We start from the raw sequence: 20,942 nt of genomic DNA on the forward strand, positions 1-20,942 counted from the left end.
TTAGCTGCCTCGAACAACCACTTCACAAATACAACTAAAAGACGCAACGGACATCACCCAGAACCACAGGAAAGCTGGCTGAGGGGAAATTCTTCAACTAGAAGGAAAGAGAACAGCATACGAGACTCAGAGGAGGCGCAGTGCGGAAAATACAAAGGTGCGGAGGTATGCGCGGAGAGGGCTGGTAGCTGAGGGCGCAGTTGTCGTTTTCAATCGGGAGGGAGTCTCAGATTCTGAGCTCCAGTTCTGGGCGAGTCTCTAGGGACCCAGACTCAAACGGGAGAAGCGGGACTGTCTAGCATCGGTCAGAACGCGAAGGCAGTTTTCTCTCCGAGGTTTGCAGCGGTTGCTGGGACTCTGAGAGACAGAGCCTCTGGGGACTGGACTGAGAGCAGCCATAACTGCTCCCTCCGCCCGCCCTGTTTGATCCCATGTGACCCGCCCAAGCCCTGCACAGAGCCATTTGCCAGATAGCCTCAGGCAAAGGCTAGATTAGCACCTCCCTAGAGGACAGAAGTTTTCCCACTGCAGACACAGCTGATTCTCACAGCCAGTTGGCCTGGAGGTCAAATACCCCTAGTATTAACTACAACAATCAAGGCTTAACTACAACAAGACTGCGCACAAAGACCACTAGGGGGTGCACCAAGAAAGCAAAAAAAATGCAGAGACAAAGAAACAGGACAAAACTGTCAATGGAGGATATTGAGTTCAGAACCACACTTTTAAGGTCTCTCAAGAACTGTCTAAAAGCCGCCGATAAAGTTATTGAGATCCTCAAGAAATCTAATGAGACCCTCGATGTTATGATAAAGAACCAAGTAGAAATTAAGCATACACGGACTGAAATAACAAATATTATACAGACTCCCAACAGCAGACCAGAGGAGCGCAAGAATCAAGGCAAAGATGTGAAATACGAAGAAGCAAAAAACACCCAACCAGAAGAGCAAAATGAAAAAAGAATCCGAAAATACGAAGATAGTGTAAGGAGCCTCTGGGACAGCTTCAAGCGTACCAACATCAGAATTATAGGGGTGCCAGAAGATGAGAGAGACCAAGATATTGAAAACCTATTTGAAGAAATAATGACAGAAAACTTCCCCTACCTGGTGAAAGAAATGGACTTACAAGTCCAGGAAGCACAGAGAAGCCCAAACAAAAGGAATCCAAAGAGGACCACACCAAGACACATCATAATTAAAATGCCAAGAGCAAAAGATAAAGAGAGAATCTTAAAAGCAGCAAGAGAAAGAAACTCAGTTACCTTCAAGGGAATACCCATACGACTGTCAGCTGATTTCTCAACAGAAACTTTGCAGGCCAGAAGGGAATGGCAAGAAATATTCAAAGTGATGAATGCCAAGAACCTACAAGATTACTTTATCCAGCAAAGCTATCATTCAGAATTGAAGGTCAGATAAAGAGCTTCACAGATAAGGAAAAGCTAAAGGAGTTCATCACCACCAAACCAGTATTATATGAAATGCTGAAAGGTATCCTTTAAGAAGAGGAAGAAGAAGAAAAAGAAAAAGGTAAAGATACTAATTATGAACAACAAATATGCATCTATCAACAAGTGAATCTAAGAATCAAGTGAATAAATAATCTGATGAACAGAATGAACTGGTGATTATAATAGAATCAGGGACATAGAAAGGGAATGGACTCACTATTCTTGGTGGGGAAAGGGGTGTGGGAGATGCGGGAAGAGACTGGACAAAAATTGTGCACCTAGGGATGAGGACGGGGGGGGGGGGGGGTAAGGACAGAGAGTGGGTGGGAACTGGGTGGAGGGGAGCTATGGGGGGAAAAAAGAGGAACAAATATAATAATCTGAACAATAAAGATTTACTAAAATAAAAAAATACAAATCAATGGAAAAAAATATCCTTGACTGAGGATTAACATATATATAATAATAAAAGTGTAATATGCTAATTAGACCAGACAGCCGATGTCCTTCTGGACGAAGCTGGGGGACTGCGAGGGCAGAGCCCCTTGCATGAATTTTGTGCATCGGGCCTCTAGTAAATAAATAAATTAAAATGTAAGCAATCCAAGTGTCCAACAGTAGATAAATGGATAGGCAAAATGGGGTATATACATAAAATGGAATACTATTTAGCCTTAAAAAATGGAATACTATTTAGCCTTAAAAAATGGATGAATGAGCTAAGTCATTCACAAATGGATAAATACTATATGATTACACTTATAAGAAATCTAGTCAAAATAGAAAAAGTTGATTAGTGGTTGCAAGGGGCTGAGAGGAGAGAGGATGGGAGTTATTGTTCAATGGGTATACAGTTTCAGTTGTGAAAGATAAGAAAGTTCCCAAGATGGATGGTGATAATGGTTGCAGAACAATATGAATGTACTTATTACCACTGAATTGTATGGTAGCCTTGGTTGGGAAGTTCAGTTGGCTAGAGTCGTCCTGATACACCAAAGTTTTGGGTTTGATCCTGGTCAGAGCACATACAAGAATCTACCAGTGAATGCATGAATAAGTGGAACAACAAGTTGATGTCTGTCTGTCTCTCTCCCTAAAATCAGTAAGTAAAAATATTGTTAATATGATAAATTTTGTATATCCATAAAGCCAGTGAAAAGGCAACCCACAAAATGAGAAAAACATTTTGCAAATTACATATCTGATCATGTTTTAGTATCCAGAATATATAAGAAATTCTTACAGCTCAATAAAAAGGCAACCCATCTTAAAAATGGGCAAAGGATACACATTTCTCCAAAGAGGATATACTAGTATATGGCCAATGAGCATATGAAGAGATGCTCAACATCATTTAGTCATTAGAAAAATGCAAACCATAATCACAATGATGTAACACTTGAGATGTACTAGGAGAGCTATCACCAAAATAATAAAGTAACAAGCACTGGTGAGGATGTAGAGAAAGTGGAAACCTCAAAAATTGTTGGTGGGAATGTTATATAGTACAGCCAGTTTGGTTCTCAAAAAGTTAAACAGAATGACCACACGATTCAGCAATTCTACTTGTAGGCATATATCCAAGAGGAATGAAAACATATGCTCACAAAATTTTTGTGTCCGCAAGAAGCAGAGGCCGAAGTAACTGCTTGAGCTAAAGCTGACCCAAAATTTTTGAAAAATAAGTTCATAGCAGTATTTTTTAATAGTTACAAAGTGGAAACAACCCAAATGCACATCAGATCATAAATGGAAGAATAAAATGTGTTGTACCTTTACAATGGAATATTATTATTCAGCTATCAAAAGGCATTACATACTAATACATACTACAACTTGGCTAAATCTTGAAAACACTGAACAAAAGCAGCCAGACACAAAAGGTCTCATATTGTATAATGTAATTTATATGAAATGTCCAGAACAGGCGAATCCCAATTAATGGGGGGTAGGGTTGGGGATCAGTCGACAAAGTCCAACATCCAAAAATAGTTTTTAAAAAGGGAGAACAGAGAAAATGAAGTTAATGAAACCATGGGGGGAGGGGAGAAATGATTCAAGAAAAGATCTCAAAACTTCAGAACATGCATTTATGGCTCAAAAAAGATCAACTGAATACCCCCCAAAATAAATGAAAATTGACCTACACCACCACACATCATGAAATTTTACAACATCGAGGACAAAGAAAACCTATAAGCTTTCAGAAATGAAACTGTTCACATATATATAGGATCAGGAACTAGAATGGTTTTGGATTGAACAGCAATACTGGAAACTAGAAGACAAGGAAAACACTTACTACAAAATAAAAAACAATGCCACCACTACTGGTGGTCCTATCTCAGGCTCTAAGATTAGAGAGATCAAGTTATGTTCGTGGTGCAGCCTAAGAAACTAATAGCTGGCTCCTTTCCAAATGCCAATAAGCACTGCTAGCTTCAAGTTGTTCCTCAAAGTCTGAACAATTTTCTTAACCTTCTATCAATAGAATACTATTTATTTGTATATGACCTCATACAATTTAATTTCCACATCAAGTTATAGATTCAATAAAGAATGAAAATAACACACATATACTGAAAAAATAAAAAGGTACTGCATAAGTATGTTTTGGGATTGCCACTGCAAGTCAAACAGATTTTATTTATTAGAGGTTTGTCCTATATGATAGAACTAAAGGTCATAACTATTTCTCTCTTGAAAAGAAATTCAAATTTCTGTCTTAAATCAATTTAATCAGTCTTATAGCAATTCACAGTTTTAAAAAGAGCCTACAAACATATACAATATACTCCTGGTAAGATCAATAATTTAAAAGTTTTTATTATTTGTTATTCACAAAAGTGAAGCACAATGATTAAATATAAAAATAACTTTTCGGCCCTAGCCAGCTTGGCTCAGTGGATAGAGCATCAGCCTGTGGACTGAAGGGTCCCAGGTTCGATTCCGGCCAAGGGCACATGCCTGGGTTGCGGGCTTGATCCCCAGTGGGGGATGTGCAGGAGGCACCCAATCAATGATTCTCTCTCATCATTGATGTTTCTATCTCTCTCTCCTTCTCCCTTCCTCTCTGAAATCAATAAAGAAATATATTTAATAAAATAAAATAACCTTTCAATGGACAGGAATCTGGCCTATTACTAAACTAAGTGATGATATATTATTGTCTTAATGCAATAAGTAAAGTAGGGGAGGTTCTAAAAGTAATTCCCCATCACTTACAACAATGCACCCTTATCAAAACATGAATATTTCTAATTATGCAAAGATGTCAAGCTCATTAATTATCAAGAGAAGCCATCGCTCCTGACTAAACTTTAACACTTTAAGATAAATTAGGTAGGTCTGAATCTTAAGCTGGAGCAGAAAGTACATAGGTATTGGCCATATCAGTATCCAAAATCTTTTTTTTAATATATTTTTATTGATTTCAGAGAGGAAGGGAGAGGGAGAGATAGAAACATCGATGAGAGAGAATCATTGATCGACTGCCTCCTGCATGCCCCCCCCCCCCCCTTGGGGATTGAGCCTGCAACCTGGGCATGTGCCCTAACCAGGAATGGAACCATGACCTTCTGGTTCATAGGTCGATGCTCAACTACTGAGCCATGCTAGCTGGGCTAAACCTTTTTTTTTTTAATATATTTTATTGATTTTTTACAGAGAGGAAGGGAGAGGGAGAGGGATACAGAGTTAGAAACATCGATGAGAGAGAAACATCAGCTGCCTCCTGCACACTCCCCACTGGGGATGTGCCCGCAACCAAGGTACATGCCCCTGACTGGAATCGAACCTGGGACCCCCTGAGTCCGCAGGCCGGTGCTCTATCCACTGAGCCAAACCGGTTAGGGCTAAAACCTTTTTTATACATAAAATATTTTATAATGAAAGATAAATTTTGGGACTCCAGATATTTTTAGGAGACTACTGATTACTAAAGTTAGCAAAAATTGTCTCAGAATAGTAATACTAAACTAAAATTATGGTCTTAGTTTTCTCTAAGAATGGGCTATAGAAAATGCTATGTTCCCTAGCTTGGAAAAGTACTATGTGGTCACCATCACTGGGTTGAACTTCTGTTTTAAATTATGTTCTACATGACTAGCACTACTGTTTTAAATAGTTTTTAATCTAATTATTTAGGTCAAATAAATCATGTATTTTACTTAGTTTTCTAAAAATGGTGTCTGGCCAGAGTGGCTCAGTTGGTTGAGCTTGTCCTGTGCACTGAAAGGTTGCGGGATCGAGTCCAAGTCTGGGCATGTACAGAAGGCAACTGATAGATGTTTCTCTTTCACAATGATGTTTTTATCTTACTCTCCCTTTCTCTCTCTAAGCATGTTCTCAAGTGAAGATTAAAAAAACAAAAAAAAGCACTGGTTGGTTTGGCTCAGTGGTTAAAGCATCAGCCCTCTGACTGAAGAGTCAAGGGTTCAATTCCCCAAGGCATGTACACCTAGGTTGCAGGCTCAATGCCAGGCCCAGGGTGCAAACGGGAGGCAATAAATTGATGTGTCTCTCTCACATCAACGTTTCTCTGCCTCCTCCCTCCCCTCCACTCTCTCTCTAAAAAAAAAAAAAAAAAAAAAGAAAAGAAAAATCAATGAAGAGAATATTCTCAGGAGAGGATTAAAAAAAAAAATGGTGGCCGAAACCGGTTTTGCTCAGTGGATAGAGCGTCAGCCTGCGGACTGAAAGGTCCCGGGTTCGATTCCGGTCAAGGGCATGTACCTGGGTTGCGGGCACATCCCCAGTGGGAGATGTGCAAGAGGCAGCTGGTCGATGTTTCTCTCTCATCGATGTTTCTAACTCTCTATCTCTCTCTTCCTCTCTGTGAAAAATCAATAAAATATATTAAAAAAAAAAAATGGTGAGGACATCCACAGAGGGATGGACATGACCCAGTACAGGATGTCCAAGTCAGGACAGAGTTAAAAAGGGCATCTGCGGAGAGCAAGAATGCTATCTATGTAGGTGAGCCACAGCAATGGGAGGTTGATTATATACAGGGGAACTGATCAAATGAGTTAATAAATATATTAAGAACTATAGAAGACAGGTTTCTCACTGTCAGAAAAGGAATACCAATACTGACAAAAAGAATTATAGGACAAGTCCTATCGTATTGAACTGTAGCCCCAGGCAACTCTGAGCCAGAACCACCTAAGACAGTGATGGTGAACCTTTTGAGCTCAGCGTGTCAGCATTTTGAAAAACCCTAACTTAACTCTGGTGCCGTGTCACAAATAGAAATTTTTTGATATCTGCAACCATAGTAAAACAAAGACTTTTATTTTATATATTTAAATGCCATTTAACAAAGAAAAATCAACCAAAAAAATGAGTTCGCGTGTCACAGGTTCGCCATCACTGACCTAAGACATTCTCAGATTCCTGATCTTCAGAAATTATGTGACAATAAATGCTTATTATTTTAAGCAGCTAAATTCTGGGTACTTTCCTATGCAGGATTAGATTTTAAAAAAATACAAACAGGCTAAGTACATGTCTCCTAATAAATCACTTATTCACTATGAAGGGAAAAGGAATGCTGGTAGATATCACCTTAGTCAAGAGATGGAAGTAAAAATTCCCAGTAATGGGTCAAAGTAAAACTGCATACTCCCTGACAGAATCCAACCAAGATCATACACTACTTCATAGGATACAAAAAATGGGATACGGCACTGCTACTGTGATATTCCTTCGAAAGATATATGGCTTAAATCTGATCACGAGAAAATATCAGACAAACCCAAGCTGAGGGACATTCTCCAAAATAACAAATATTATAAGACATTGCTTTTACAATACCATGGAGTTGTGTATTTGTTTTTCTTTTTCTTTTCTTTTTTTGTTGGGGTGGTGGCAATGAAGTGAAATGCTAAACAGACAAGATTGACACCTAAGATTTTAAGATTCCACGGGTCGACATTACTGGACTATCATTTCTAAAAGTATCAAGGTCACGAAGCCAAGGAAAAACTAAGGGAATGAAAGACACTAAAGACAGATAACTAAATGCAAGGTAACTCTGGACTGGATCCTTTCCTATACATATAGGACATTATTGGCACAACTGGCAAAACTTGAAGGGGGTCTGGGAATGAGAAGGCAGTGAGATCTCAATGGAAATTTCCTAATTTTGATGACTGTATTGTGATTGTGTAGAATAATGTCACTGTTTGTAAGAAATACACATTAAAGTATTTGGGGTAGATGAGGCATCATGTTGACAATTTACTCTAAAATAGTTAAAGAAAAAATATTCTAAGTATTGTATTTGTAACTTTTGTAGGTTTGAAATTGTTTCAAAATTTTAGAAAATTAGCCCAACCAGTATGGCTGTGGTTGAGCGTCAAACTATGAACCAGGAGGTCACGGTTTGATTCCCAGTCAGGGTACTTGTCCGGTTTGTGGTTAGAGGATATACTGGATTGAATAGTCCCCAAAAAGATATGTGGCATATCTTAATTCCTGGGAAATGTGAAGGTTATTTGGAAAAAAAGGGTCTTTTGTAGATATAATTAAATTAAGGATTTTTTTTTATTTTTTAATTTTAAAAATATATTTTATTGCTTTTTTACAGAGAGGAAGGGAGAGGGATAGAGAGTTAGAAACATCAATGAGAGAGAAATATTGATCAGCTGCCTTCTGCACACCCCTCAACTGGGGATGTGCCCACAACCAAGGTACATGCCCTTGACCGGAATCGAACCTGGGACCTTTCAGTCCACAGGCCGATGCTCTATCCACTGAGCCAAACCAATTAGGGCAATTAAGGATTTTTTAAAAATTTACTTACTGGTTTTTAAAGAGAAAGGGAGAGAGAAACATCGATTTTGTTATTCCACTTATTTATGCATTGATTGGTTGCTTCTTTTTTTTAAAATATATCTTTATTGATTTCAGAGAGGAAGGGAGAAGGAAAGAGAGAGATAGAAAGATCAATGATGAGAGAGAACCACTAATTGGTTGCCTCTTGCACGTCCCCTAATGGGGATCAAGCCTGCAACCCAGGCATGTGCCCTCAACCAGAATCGAACCTGGAACCCTTCAGTCCACAGGCTGACGCTCTATCCACTGAGCCAAACCAGCTAGGGCGACTGGTTGTTTCTTTTATGTGCCCTGACCAGGGATCAAACCTGCAACCTTGAGGTATCAGGACAACACTCTAACTAATTGAGCTAACCTGATCAGGGCCTTAAATTAAGGATCTTGCCCTAGCCAGTTAAGCTTAGTGGATAGAGAGTCAGCCTGTGGACTGAAGCGTCCCAGGTTTGATTCTGGTCAAGGGCATATGCCCAGGTTGTGGGCTCAATCCCCAGTAGGGGGCGTGCAGGAGACAGCTGATCAATGAATCTCTCTCATCATTGATGTTTCTGTCTCTCCCCCTTTCCCTTCCTCTCTGAAATCAATAAAAAATATGTATTTTTTTAAAAATTAAGGATCTTGATAAGATCATCCTGGATTACATGTGTAAGCCTTAAATTTAATATTAGTGTCCTTATAAGAGACAAAAGTGGAGAAGACACACACAGAGGGTACGGTGATAAAGATGAAGGCAGACTGAAGGGGTGTCGCCACAAATTAAGGAAGCCAAGGAATGCTTAACAGCCAGCCACCAGAAGAAGTGTAACCCAGAGGGAGTGTAACCCTGCTGATTTTGGACTTCTGAGCTCCAATACTGTGAGAGGATAAACCCTGTTGTCTTAAGCCATTTAGTTATTTGGTAATTTAGGGTAACCCTATGAAACTAATATAGATGGTAAATAAGGAGACATTTAATCTAAAGGAAATCTATGATTCCCATTAGTATACTATTATTTTAAGGAATCTACTTCTAAACAGGTATCATTGTCACTTCTGTAAAACAACTCTGATTTTTCAAAAATGCCATCTGATACAAGCCCTTAAGAAGTTGGCAAAGGAATACTATCATTTATACTGGCATGATGCTCTACAAGTGGTAGGGGGAAGTGCTCAAAGGACAGCAGCAGATACTTCTATTACAAGATGTTAAAGAGAATTGTTTTCACTTCTAAACCAACAAAAATATCACATGTATTAGAAACACATTCAGGAGACAATATTTTGAAGACTGTTGAAAAATTTGGAATTCAGTCGTTTCCACTTAGAAATATTATAAGACATTACTTTTACAACACCATGGTGTTTTCTTTTTTTGTTTGGGATAGCAATGAAGTGAAATGCTAAACAGACAACACTGACACCTAAGATTTCAAGATTCTACCAATTCCATGGATCAACATTACTGGGCAGTTAACCCACAGAGATAATTAATATTAAAAACTACCTTTTGCCCTGGCCACGTGGCTCATTTGGTTGAGTGTCTTCCCTTACACCAAAAAGGTTGAGGTTCAATTCCCGGTCAGGGCACATACAGGAGGCAACTGATCAATGTTTCTCACATAGATGTTTCTCTCTTCTCCTTCTCTCTCTCTCTCTCTCTCTCTCTCTCTCTCTCTCTCTCTCTCTCTCTCTCTCTCTCCTCTCCTCTCCTCTCCTCTCCTCCCCCCCCCCTCTCAAAATCAATAAAAACATATCCTTGGGTGAGGATTTCAAAACAAAAACTACCTTTATGTAGTCCATATTTTCTTTCTACTCATCCTCTACAGGCTTGCAGGGTATGTGACATTATCTCCATTCTGTAGACAAGGAAGGTGAGGCTAAAGAAAACCAGCTAAGTGAGTTGCCTAAGGCCACACTGTTAGAACAAGACTCAGTAGGCATGGTGCTCCAAAATCCCACTATTTTGTCCCCACCACACAACTTGCTGTTGGCATTTCCTGAATGTTGTTGGCAAAACAGAATGCCTACTATGCATCAGGCATTTAGTAATATGAAGGGAATATAACAACTAAGACAAACTTTGACCAGGAGAGCTAAGCCTAGAGGGGGGAATAATCAATCATGTCCAAATACTAAGAAACAGTTATAAAATGGAACCCTACTGCCTGCATGCCTGGGGTATACCTCACAGAGAAGCCTTTCTGTTGGATCTTCAATGATGAATAAAGAATTCAGCAGAATACATTCTTGTATAAGGAAAAGTACAATGACTATAGGAAAATGATGCTGAGTAGGACCAATCAGAACTGTTTCCATTACAGTGATATTTCTCTTGAGATACTAATATGTATTATAGGAATAAAGGTGGCAATATTTTTTGCCCTAAATTTTGTCCACTTTTAATACTTAAAACAAACAAAAAACCCACCCTCACCTGAGGATGTTTACAAATTTGAGAGAGAAATATCAATCAGTTGCCTCCCTTATAGACCCCAACCAACTGGGGGATCCAAGAGCAACCTAGATATGTGCCCTGACCAAGAATCCAACCCGCAACCTTTTTGGTGTGAGGGACTACACTCCAATCAACTGAGCCACCTGGCTGGAGCCACTTTTAATACGTTTTTAAGAAATACTACATATTTCTGCACATTTAAAGGAATAACCTGCCTCAAGAAACTTGCACACACAAAGCAAATGATAACCAATGTTCTGGTGCACAAACAGCATTTAATCATAGGCCTTACTATTTGACTCCATAATCTCTCTTATTTCTTGTTATAATTCAATATACATTTGCGAAGTTATTTTAATAAAAGATTATTGTATATTAAATATTTCTACTATACTAACCCATTCCCCACTGACTTATAGCTAGAATACGGAAGTTATAAATAAAAATCAAAGTTGGCACTTTCAGCAGTGCGTCAGCCAGGGTGCAGAGGCACAGGACTGGCACCATGTTCCTGACTGCACCACAACCGCATTCCTAGCCAGCAGTGGATCGAAAAGCAGCAGCGACTGCAATCTGTGTCCTTCCATGCGAAGCAGAACCTGGTCTGAGATGAAGGCAGAGAATCACTAATGGCCCCGCAGGAGTTGGGGTACACTGCACCTTCAGGGCGGTTGCCTTCCAGGCCCATCAAGGCATCCAGCAAGGCCAAGTTCCCACAGCATAGGACGCTGGTCAACCCTTTCAGCCACCTCAATGTTACCAAAAAGTGGTTCTTACCTGGGGCTGCCCAGGAACCACTAGAATGGTGGTTCTCAACCTTCCTAATGCCACGACCCTTTAAAACAGTTCCTCATGTTGTGGTGACCCCCAACCATAAATTATTTTCGTTGCTACTTCATAACTGTAATTTTGCTACTGTTATGAATCGTAATGTAAATATCTGATATGCAGGATGTATTTTCATTGTTAAAAATTGAACATAATTAAAGCATAGTGATTAATCACAAAAACAATATGTAATTATATATGTGTTTTCCGATGGTCTTAGGTGACCCCTGTGAAAGGGTTGTTCGACCCCCAGGTTGAGAACCGCTGCACTAGAAGAATGTGACTTTTGAGGAGACTTGACTTCGGGCGGTAAACATACAATAGAATATACAGATGATGTATTGTTGTATTGTATACCTGAAACCTGTGTAATTTTATTAACCAACTAAAGGCCCAATGCACAAAATTTGTGCACTGGAGGCAGAATGTCCCTCAGCCCAGCCTGCACCCTCTCACAGTCCAGGAGCCCTTAGGGGATGTCCAACTGATGGCTTAGGCCTGCTCTCCTGCTGCACTCACCAGCCGTGAGCCTGGCTCAGGGCTTCTGGCTGAGCTGCACTCCCCCTGTGGGAGTGCACTGACCACCAGGGGGCAGCTCCTGCATTGAGCATCTGCCCCCTGGTGGTCAGTGCACATCATAGTGACTGGTCGTTCTGCTGTTCAGTCAATTTGGATATTACCCTTTTATTATATAGGATGTCACCCCAATAAATTCAATTTTTAAAAAGAATGTAAATAAAAATTAAAGTCCTTCGATTTTTAAACCCAAAGTCAGATTATTTTAAAATAAAACATGAGCAAAGCATAGACTTCTATTTTTTTAAACTAGGTGGCCTATGAAACAATGTTGGTACTAGACTAATTGTATAAATATTGGAAATTGACAGCTTTCATTCTTTTGCTACAATGCACCTGCTTGAAACAAATTTTCATATTATACTATAATGAAAACAATATACAATAACATATTTAATGCAGAACCTGATGAAGATCCCTTTTATTATATAAGAAAACACGATTCTTCAAGTGTATCTTACTTTATAACAAAACGACAATGAATGAAGGTCTATCTTAATATATTTTGTTTTTAAGTAATTTAATTTTGTGTTTGTGATATTTTGATTATATATTTTTATCAATTTACCTGGTACCATTTGTGCTGTCAATTTTAATCCAAGTGTGCATTATTTCATGAACTCATTTGTACCCATAAATAACAGTAGTTTGAAAAGTATTCTAATACAGTTGGAAAACACTAGATATGAGGAAAGAGGAGGCAGTTTATCACAATCTGAGGGAAATGAGTGATAACCATGTTAACTGTTACAAAAGTTAAATAAAAACTGAGGTATCCGCCGAGACCGGTTTGGCTCAGTGGATAGAGCGTCGGCCTGCGGACTGAAGGGTCCCAGGTTCGATTCCGGTCAAGGGCATGTGCCTGGGTTGTGGGCACTTCCCCGGTGGGGGATGTGCAGGAGGCAGCTGATCGATGTTTCTAACTCTCTATCTCTCTCTCTTCCTCTCTGTGAAAAATCAATAAAATATATTAAAAAAAAAACACAAAAAACTGAGGTATCCACTGAATCTGGCAATTAAGTAACCTTCCTAATAAACTGTGAACAGACTATTCTTTCAAGAACTTTTTGGCACTGAAATGCCAGAGATGGGAAGGATAAAGAAGAGGAAGGCATTGGCTCTAGTGGGGGAAGGGAGTTAAAGGTTTTTTTGTTTGTTTTGTTTTTAGGATGAGGGAAATCCTGGATAACTTTGGATGCTGAGGGGAATTAGTAGAGAAGATATTGGAACTAGGAGCACAGGGACAATTACTAGAGAGCAAGGATCTGGCAGAAAGAGAAAGATGGAAACTAAAGTTAGCTTGGCAAAGGGGAAACTATAGCTTATCCAAAGAAAAGTGGCTGGAGAAAAGAGAAAGAAGAACAATGATTAAGAGAATTTTCGAGCAATGGCTGGCTCTGTAGCCAAGAATACTTTAATCTAAATCCTGGCTCTTCCTACCATAACCATATAATGATAGGCAAGTTTGTTTACGTCTCCAAGTCTCCATTGTCTCATCTAACCAGGGAGAACAGAATTCTAATAGGGATATTCAGGAGATTAAGTAATTCTGATACAGCGTACTCTAAATATGGTAGCTGTGGGGATTTGTTTTGTTTTGAAAGGCTTCAAAGGAAATAAAGAAAAAATAAAACAAATTCACACTTAAAAAAACTTCTATTTTCTCTGTAAAATAGGTAATTGGTCAGCCTGTGGACTGAAGGGTCCCAGGTTCGATTCCGGTCATGGGCATGTACCTTGGTTGCGGGCACATCCCCAGTTGGGAGTGTGCAGGAGGCAGCTGAATGAATGTTTCTCTCTCATTGATGTTTCTAACTCTCTATACCTCTCCCTTTCTCTCTGTAAAAAATCAATAAAATATATTAAAAAATAAAATAGGTAATTGGGTCACCTACTGAGATTAAAAGCGTTTAAGGAGGCAAGAAAGTGATTCTTAACCTTTTTGGAGAGATTAACAAACTAATTTGACTCATGAATATATGGCGGATACAACATCCAAACTTTGCATAGTTTTAAGGGAGTTAGAGATACCTCTCCAATAATAAAGAGATGTTGAGGAAAAGATCTTCTGGTTCCAGAGCATAGTTTTAAATACCCAATTGTTTGAACACAAGAAAAAAATTGCATCTTCTATTTACATACCTAACTGCTATATAAGGGGTACATGGCCTGCCAGAAAGACACTGGACACAGTCAAGAAATCCAGGTTCTTGATCCAACCCTAGTAAGTCACAGGGCCTTTTCAGAAAGCAGCTCTAAGATGTGTTGCAGTGCTAAACTTTTATGATTTTAGTAGGGGTCCCGGATTGCGAGAGGGCAGTTCTCAGGTGACACATTCTGGAATCAGGCTCCCTCCTCTCTGGTTACAGGTGTGTCACCGGAGAACCGCAGCTGCCGAGTCACTGAAGCTCGGCAGCTCCTGTGTTGAGTATCTGCCCCCTGGTGGTCAGTACGCATCATAGCTACCAGTCGGCCCGGTCGCTTAGGCTTTTATATATATATAGATTACTTGGTATATCGATGACTCTGTAGTTAAAAGAACAAATGATATTTTATTTTTCTACATTATCATTTATTACGGCTTTGAAGGTTTGCCTAGGAACCTAACCAGCAAAACTTTATTTCTACAGAAAAAACAAGCGTGCTTCTGCATTTCTGCAGATGTTCCTGGCAGCATCAGGCATGAGTCAGGTATCCTAGGAACTGCCTAGGATATTTCAGCAGTCCTCTCTCTCTGGGCTAAAATATCCAGAAATGGACTTTGTCAACACTTCCTCTTTGTCAGGCAACAGTACAGTAATACTCAGGGGAGACTTTAAAGAAAACCTAGATTTGCCTGGATGGTGTTGCTCAGTGGTTGAGCGCTGACCTATGAACCAAGAGGTCAGGGCACATACCCAAGTTGTAGACTCTATCCCCAACAGGGAACATGCAAGAGGCAGTTAATCAATGATTCTCTCTCATCATTGATGTTTCTATCTCTCTCCCTCTCCCTTCCTTTCTGAAATCAATCTCTCTCTCTCTCTCTCTCTCTCTCTCTCTCTCTCTCTCTCTATATATATATATATATATATATATTTATGTTTTAAAGAAAACCTAGATTTACTAACAATTCCTCTTCAATGGTGGCTATTTAAATTACATGTAAATAGCAACCTAGAAAAGGAAAAGAAAGTTTTTCAACTCAATGAATTTTTTGTAAAGCATCCTTTTCTAAACAAACAAACAAAAATAATAACTTCCTGGAGATTTCAAGCTTACCTTTTGGAATAAGACAGTATGTCTGCTTTCCAAGACAGAATTAATTCAAACAGCTATCTTCAGCCAACCATTGATTACATTAAGATTCCCAGTACTCCACGGGACTATTTGCAAATTTGTCTCATCATTTTGACTGGAATTCACTCAATCCTTACCTCTGATAATATTAATGTAAAACTACTTGTATCACACTTCTAGTACAGTATTTTAAAATAAGTTTTTTAAAATTTAGTAAATTTGTAAGTGTTTCAACTCCTTTCCCATATCTTTAAGAATCAACCTTTGGTAATTTCCAAATCTTAGACATTTTGAAAGTATGCAGTCTACAGAAAGATGATTCCTAACATGAACACATCATAATGAAGTTAAGATTAAGACGTAAACTTCTTCTATGGAATCAGTGCATCTACTAAATTGGCTTTCCCTATAACCTTACACATAACTATATAAAACCTAAGCAAAGTTAATTAGAAGTTTACGTGAACTACCTAATCTTGCTCATCTACATAAAGCAATACTTTGAAACTTTTAAAAAGATAGAAAATATTATTTAATCCTTACACTCCTGAACCTCACTTACTAAACCTCACTTTTGTTATTTTTAATTCACACATTAAACTGGTGCCTACCAACCTACCAAAAGAGTGTGGTGGTTGTTTTAAAATTTGAATTGGTTGTCAAAAATCTGGATTTGTTGTTTTGGAAGGAAGGAAGGAAGGAAGGAAGGAAGGAAGGGAGGGCGGGAGGGAGGGAGGGAGGGAGGGAGGGAGGAAAGCAAACGAAAAGAGAAAAGAAAAGGAAGGAAAGAAAGGAAGAAAGACAGATCTGGCAACATTAGGCTCACAGATTCTAGCAACAGCAACACTTGGAGAAATTTGGGTAGCAGCTGCACTCTTCTGACAGCACATGCAACTTCTAGCTCTCCCACCCCCACCCCCACTTCTCTTTGCTCACTGTAGTTACCTGCCTGGCCTTTATAACCATCAGAGTTTGTAATCTTTATTTTACTGAGAATTGTATGTATGTATGTATGTATTGCCTCTTAAGGAGCCTTAACAGAAGCTAGTCATAAAAATCTTTATCATGGTTACAGAGAACAAATTGATGGTCACTGAGAGGGGTATTGGGAGAATGGGTGAAAAAAAGTGAAAAGGATTAAGAAATACAAACTGCCAGTTATAAACATAGTCACGAGAATATAAAGTACAGCATAGGGAATACAGACAATAATATTGCAATAACTATCTATGGTGTCAGGTGTATACTAGACTTATTGGGATAATCACTTTGTAAGGTACATAAATGTCTAGTCACTATGTTGTACATCTGAAACTAATAAAAATATTGATGTCAACTGTAATTGGAAGATATATTTTTTAAAATCTTCAACATAGTAACAGACTAAATCAAGTCCTGGCCTGTATGGCTCAGTTGGTTGAACATTGTCTAATGTACCAAAAGGTCGCTGTTCAATTCTGATCAGAGCACACACCTGGATTGTGGGATTGATCCCCAGTAGGGAATGTGCGATCCGTGTCTCTCTCTCTCCCTAAAATCAATAAAAACGTATTTTGAAGGGGGGAAAAAAAAAGAAATAGACTAAATCAAGTAATGATCCTGGCAGTAAAGCTATGTATAACAAATGTTAACTATAACTAGCAGAATACCATTAAAATGTACAAGGCACTGTTGATGTTAAGAAAAGTTTTTAGCATTCTAACTGGTCTGTCTTTACTCTAAGAATCAAGATATTCAGCCTTAAACTGTTCCCAAGAATAAAGAAATTAACCCTGTATTTCAATCTATGGTACTGTAAGAGCACCAAAAAGCCTCCTGCATATGTATATAACAAAAGTAAAAAGAAAAACAGGAAGCGAGTTAAAAAGGTCTCTGATCAACCAAAGAGACCACACAGTTCACAGAATACATGAAGCCCTCTTCATCCAGAGCCTACTGGATCTTATTTTAGACATAATTTTAATAAGCTCCGTGATCTGGTTTCTCAGCCCACAACAGATGAGATGCAGCCAACTAGAAAAAGTCTGGGGGTGGTGCTGCTAGAGGCAAACACTCAAAGCATCAAAATCAAAGCTCAAGACTTATAAAGTCAGCAGAAAAACCTCAAAACATAGCAGGCTGGGGCCATGTGCTGTTAGATACAAACAATCCCAGAGGGTCCCGATCCCTGCACAAAACTACACTGGATGTTCATAATGACCCTCTTTGGTACACTGTTAAAACATAGGGTCAGGAGATCTTAAAGTGTATATCAAAATGAAGTCCATCAAAAGCTATTTCCAAATAAGACATGGCATTGTCAAATTCACAGAATACTATTTCCCTGTCAAAGAAACAAGATAAGGAATTCCTCAAGATGCCACGTGTCAAATGTACTTGTTCTTAGCAAAATCTTATTAGAACCCTGATGCAGCAGTTCTGATAGTTGAGAGGGTATTCAAATAGAACTAGTTTTTCCAGAGAATGATAATTGGGAAGGTTCAAGACCAAGTCCAATTATATAAGCCACCTAAACCTAAGTCTTTTGGGGATCCCACTGTAGATACATTACTAGGGCTAAGGATAAGATAGGATTGATCTCATCCATACCTGGGTAAGTCTGCAACTTAAAATTGGTGTCATACAAAAAGTTTGAGGGGAAAACCTTCATTTTGTTTTCACAATCTTATTGACTGGTATACCAAATAAATTTTATTTTTCTAATCCCTGGTAGTCTCAGAAGCTGAACCATACTTAAGGAGGGCTCTAGGTAATAAACCAGGGAGAAAAACGGTTAATATTGGGTTTCAAAAATTCAATTATCATTGTATAACCTTGATTTCCCTTATTAAAATTTGTATACGGTCATATTTTAGAGAAAATTTAGATAATATCTAGTAACTCTAAGGAACCATATTACTGGGGGCAAATATATTTAAAAATTAAAATGCATGTTTTGAGAGCTATTCCCCTCTCTGAAAGAAACACAGATATCAATCAATGTAGAGATGAAAGGCTACATTTCTTGACTGTAAGTTATTACACATTATACTCACTCCTCTTCAGGTTTTAAAATAAGTGCACAATTTTCTACAGGTAGAATCTCAAGTTGACAACTTCCCAATTAGCCTCTATCTATAGGAACCTAGTAACTCCTAAAAGCCTTAAAAATAACGCATATACATTTTTACTTCGATTACCATTCCTGGATGGGCTCCTGCCCCTTGAATGGTTCTTTAAGAGATATTGGATTAAGGTTCAAGCTTCTTTTAACAAATAACCTGCTTCCTTTCAGTACAAGATTTACTATTTCTAAATTCTGCCCTTTTTCATTTGTTAGAAATCAAAGAAGCCAAAGAATTTGGTAAGCATCTAACCTAATTTACAGTAACCAGTGGGATTAATTTCACTTTAAAGGTCTTTTATCAAGAATAAAATGAAGACCAACTGCTGAGCTGCAGTGTTTAGATTGTCCAACAATCTGCATTTTCACTGAGTTTAAGGCAAAGTGGAAACTGGTTCTCTTCCCCTTGTATCTCTATCCCATCCTTCAGGATCTACTTCTAAGTGGCTAGGTTTAATACAGCAAGTGAAACGCCAAACAAAAATCGCCAGTGGCACTTCCCCACAGAAAGAAGAAGAAAAGAGACAGCGAAAGATACTAGAAAGTTACAATATTGCGGGGGGAGGGGGTGTACCCTAAATTGTAAGCCAAGCCAATATTATAGAAGCAGTATTAGGAAAACCTCCGTATAAATAACTAAATAGAGAACCCTTTGTCTTAAAGGGCAAAGAAGTCCCTCCTAATGGAAAAAATCTAGCAAAATCCCTTCTAAATTAAAACGGTCTCTCTGAACGTATCACCTAATTTAATCTTAAAAGAAAACTGCGTAATATTCTCCAGTAGCTTTCAATGCTCAGGTTTCTACCTCTACCCTCGCCAATCTAACAGCTTTTCTATTAGATCCACTCCTGCAAACTTGCAGTGTTAATTTCTGACGACACCTGGCAATCTCAAGGAATAAAATGCTTCTCCCTCGACTCCCCTCCCCATCAAAGGGCTCGTGTGCTTTTCCTTCCGAACTTCCTACTCTAACAGTTTCTGAGCAGGTAGAGTGGACCGAAGTGTGCGGCCTCGAGGTGGGCGAACTTAAGAAACGCTGTGGGTCGGACAAAAAGGCTCTGTCGGTCCATCTGAGGTACCGGCCCCGAGCTCAGGTGGTTCCGCGGAGGGGGCCAGGAGGAGGGTGGGGCAGAGAACCGGCCAAGATGGGGCGAGCGCCTTCGACCTCGGCCGACGGGGCTCCCCCACGCCCCAGCCCCAGCCCCCCCTCCTGGCAGCTCGGACAATGACCCTCCAGCGCAGCAGCCCCGGGCCGGAGAGAGACCCCGGGGCTCCACACCACGCAGAGCCTGGGAAGGAGGCTGGGGAGGAACGCTGAGCAGACGAACGCCCCTCCGGCCTAAGCGCGGGGTGCGCGCCGGGGCCTCCGCGGGCGCCATCACAAGGAGCGGGGTGTGAAGGCCGCCCGGCGAGGCCCTCGCCCGTAGCCGTGTCCGAAGAGGCCGCGAGCCCGGCGGAGGCGACGGCGGGACGTGCAGGCCGCAGCCTGCTGCTCAGCCAGCGGCCCCAACGCACCGCCGACCTCCGGCCGCTTACCTTGTGGATTCTCTTCAGAGCCATCGTGGAAGGCGGGTGGCGGCCGCCCCCGGAGCGGGGACGGGGACAGGGAAGGGACGGGGAAGGGGCGAAGGAGAGCGAGGCCGCCTCGGTGATCGCGGGTCTCGACCGGAGAAGATGGAAAGCTCGGCAGCGCGGGCCCGGCGGGACCAACTGAGGGCCGAGGCCCGCTCGGCTCCTGAGCCTGCCGCAGCGGTCACCGCATCACCCGGCAGCGGCCTCTTTATGCGCTGCCGCCCGAGCAGCCGCCACCGCCGCCGCGGTAGGGGCCTCTTCCTTCTCAGCTCAGCGCCGCCTCCTCGGCCGTCGCGAATCCCTCCGCCGTGGACTGAGCCCAGGCCTCGGGCTCGGCCGGCGCCTCCCGGTCGGGCAGCCGGAGGGACAGCCTGCTGCAGGTGGACCGAGGGACGCGCGGGTGGACGGGCGGGCGGCGCCGCCGGGGTGGGGCCGCCCGAGCGCGGGGTGGGCCCAGGCCGAGGGGCAGGTCGGGAGGCGCGGGGATTGGCGGGCCAAGGGAAGGAGGGCCGGGCTGCGCCGGCGGCGGAGGGATACGGGCCGCCCCTGTGAGGATCTTACGTGCCTCCGCCGTCGCCGCCACGGCCGCGGAGAGGCTGACGCCAAGAAGCTCAGGGAAGAGATCTCGCGAGAGCCGTTGCGCGGGTCGAGGGTCCTCACGCGCCGTGACCCTGGATTCTCTTGCTTCGGGTCACCCACGCGAGTGTCTTCGGTGGTCGGTAAACGTTTAAAGTGGAAAGTTTTCCAGGTCACTTGGTCGTCCCCATAGCATAGAGTCTGTGTGCCATAGACCGATCCGGGAGGAGGCAGTAATGCCCGCTGCATCGGTCCTGAAGGAAGAAGGGACTTGCCCAAGG

General features: G+C 41.0%; 1 protein-coding gene across 1 annotated transcript in view; it reads right to left on the reverse strand.

The window, feature by feature from the left end:
• UBE2D2 (ubiquitin conjugating enzyme E2 D2) overlaps nucleotides 1-20,523 on the reverse strand; it is a 50,899-nt gene extending 30,376 nt beyond the window's left edge. The window contains exon 1 of the mRNA XM_036312213.1: nucleotides 20,050-20,523. Within this exon, the coding sequence (XP_036168106.1) occupies nucleotides 20,050-20,073 (24 nt within the window). The 5' untranslated portion in view covers nucleotides 20,074-20,523. The remainder of the gene's footprint in view (nucleotides 1-20,049) is intronic.
• Between the last annotated feature and the right edge of the window lie 419 nt (nucleotides 20,524-20,942).

This window comes from Myotis myotis, unplaced genomic scaffold (genome assembly GCF_014108235.1).
Source record: "Myotis myotis isolate mMyoMyo1 unplaced genomic scaffold, mMyoMyo1.p scaffold_m19_p_6, whole genome shotgun sequence".
Lineage (NCBI taxonomy): Eukaryota > Metazoa > Chordata > Mammalia > Chiroptera > Vespertilionidae > Myotis > Myotis myotis.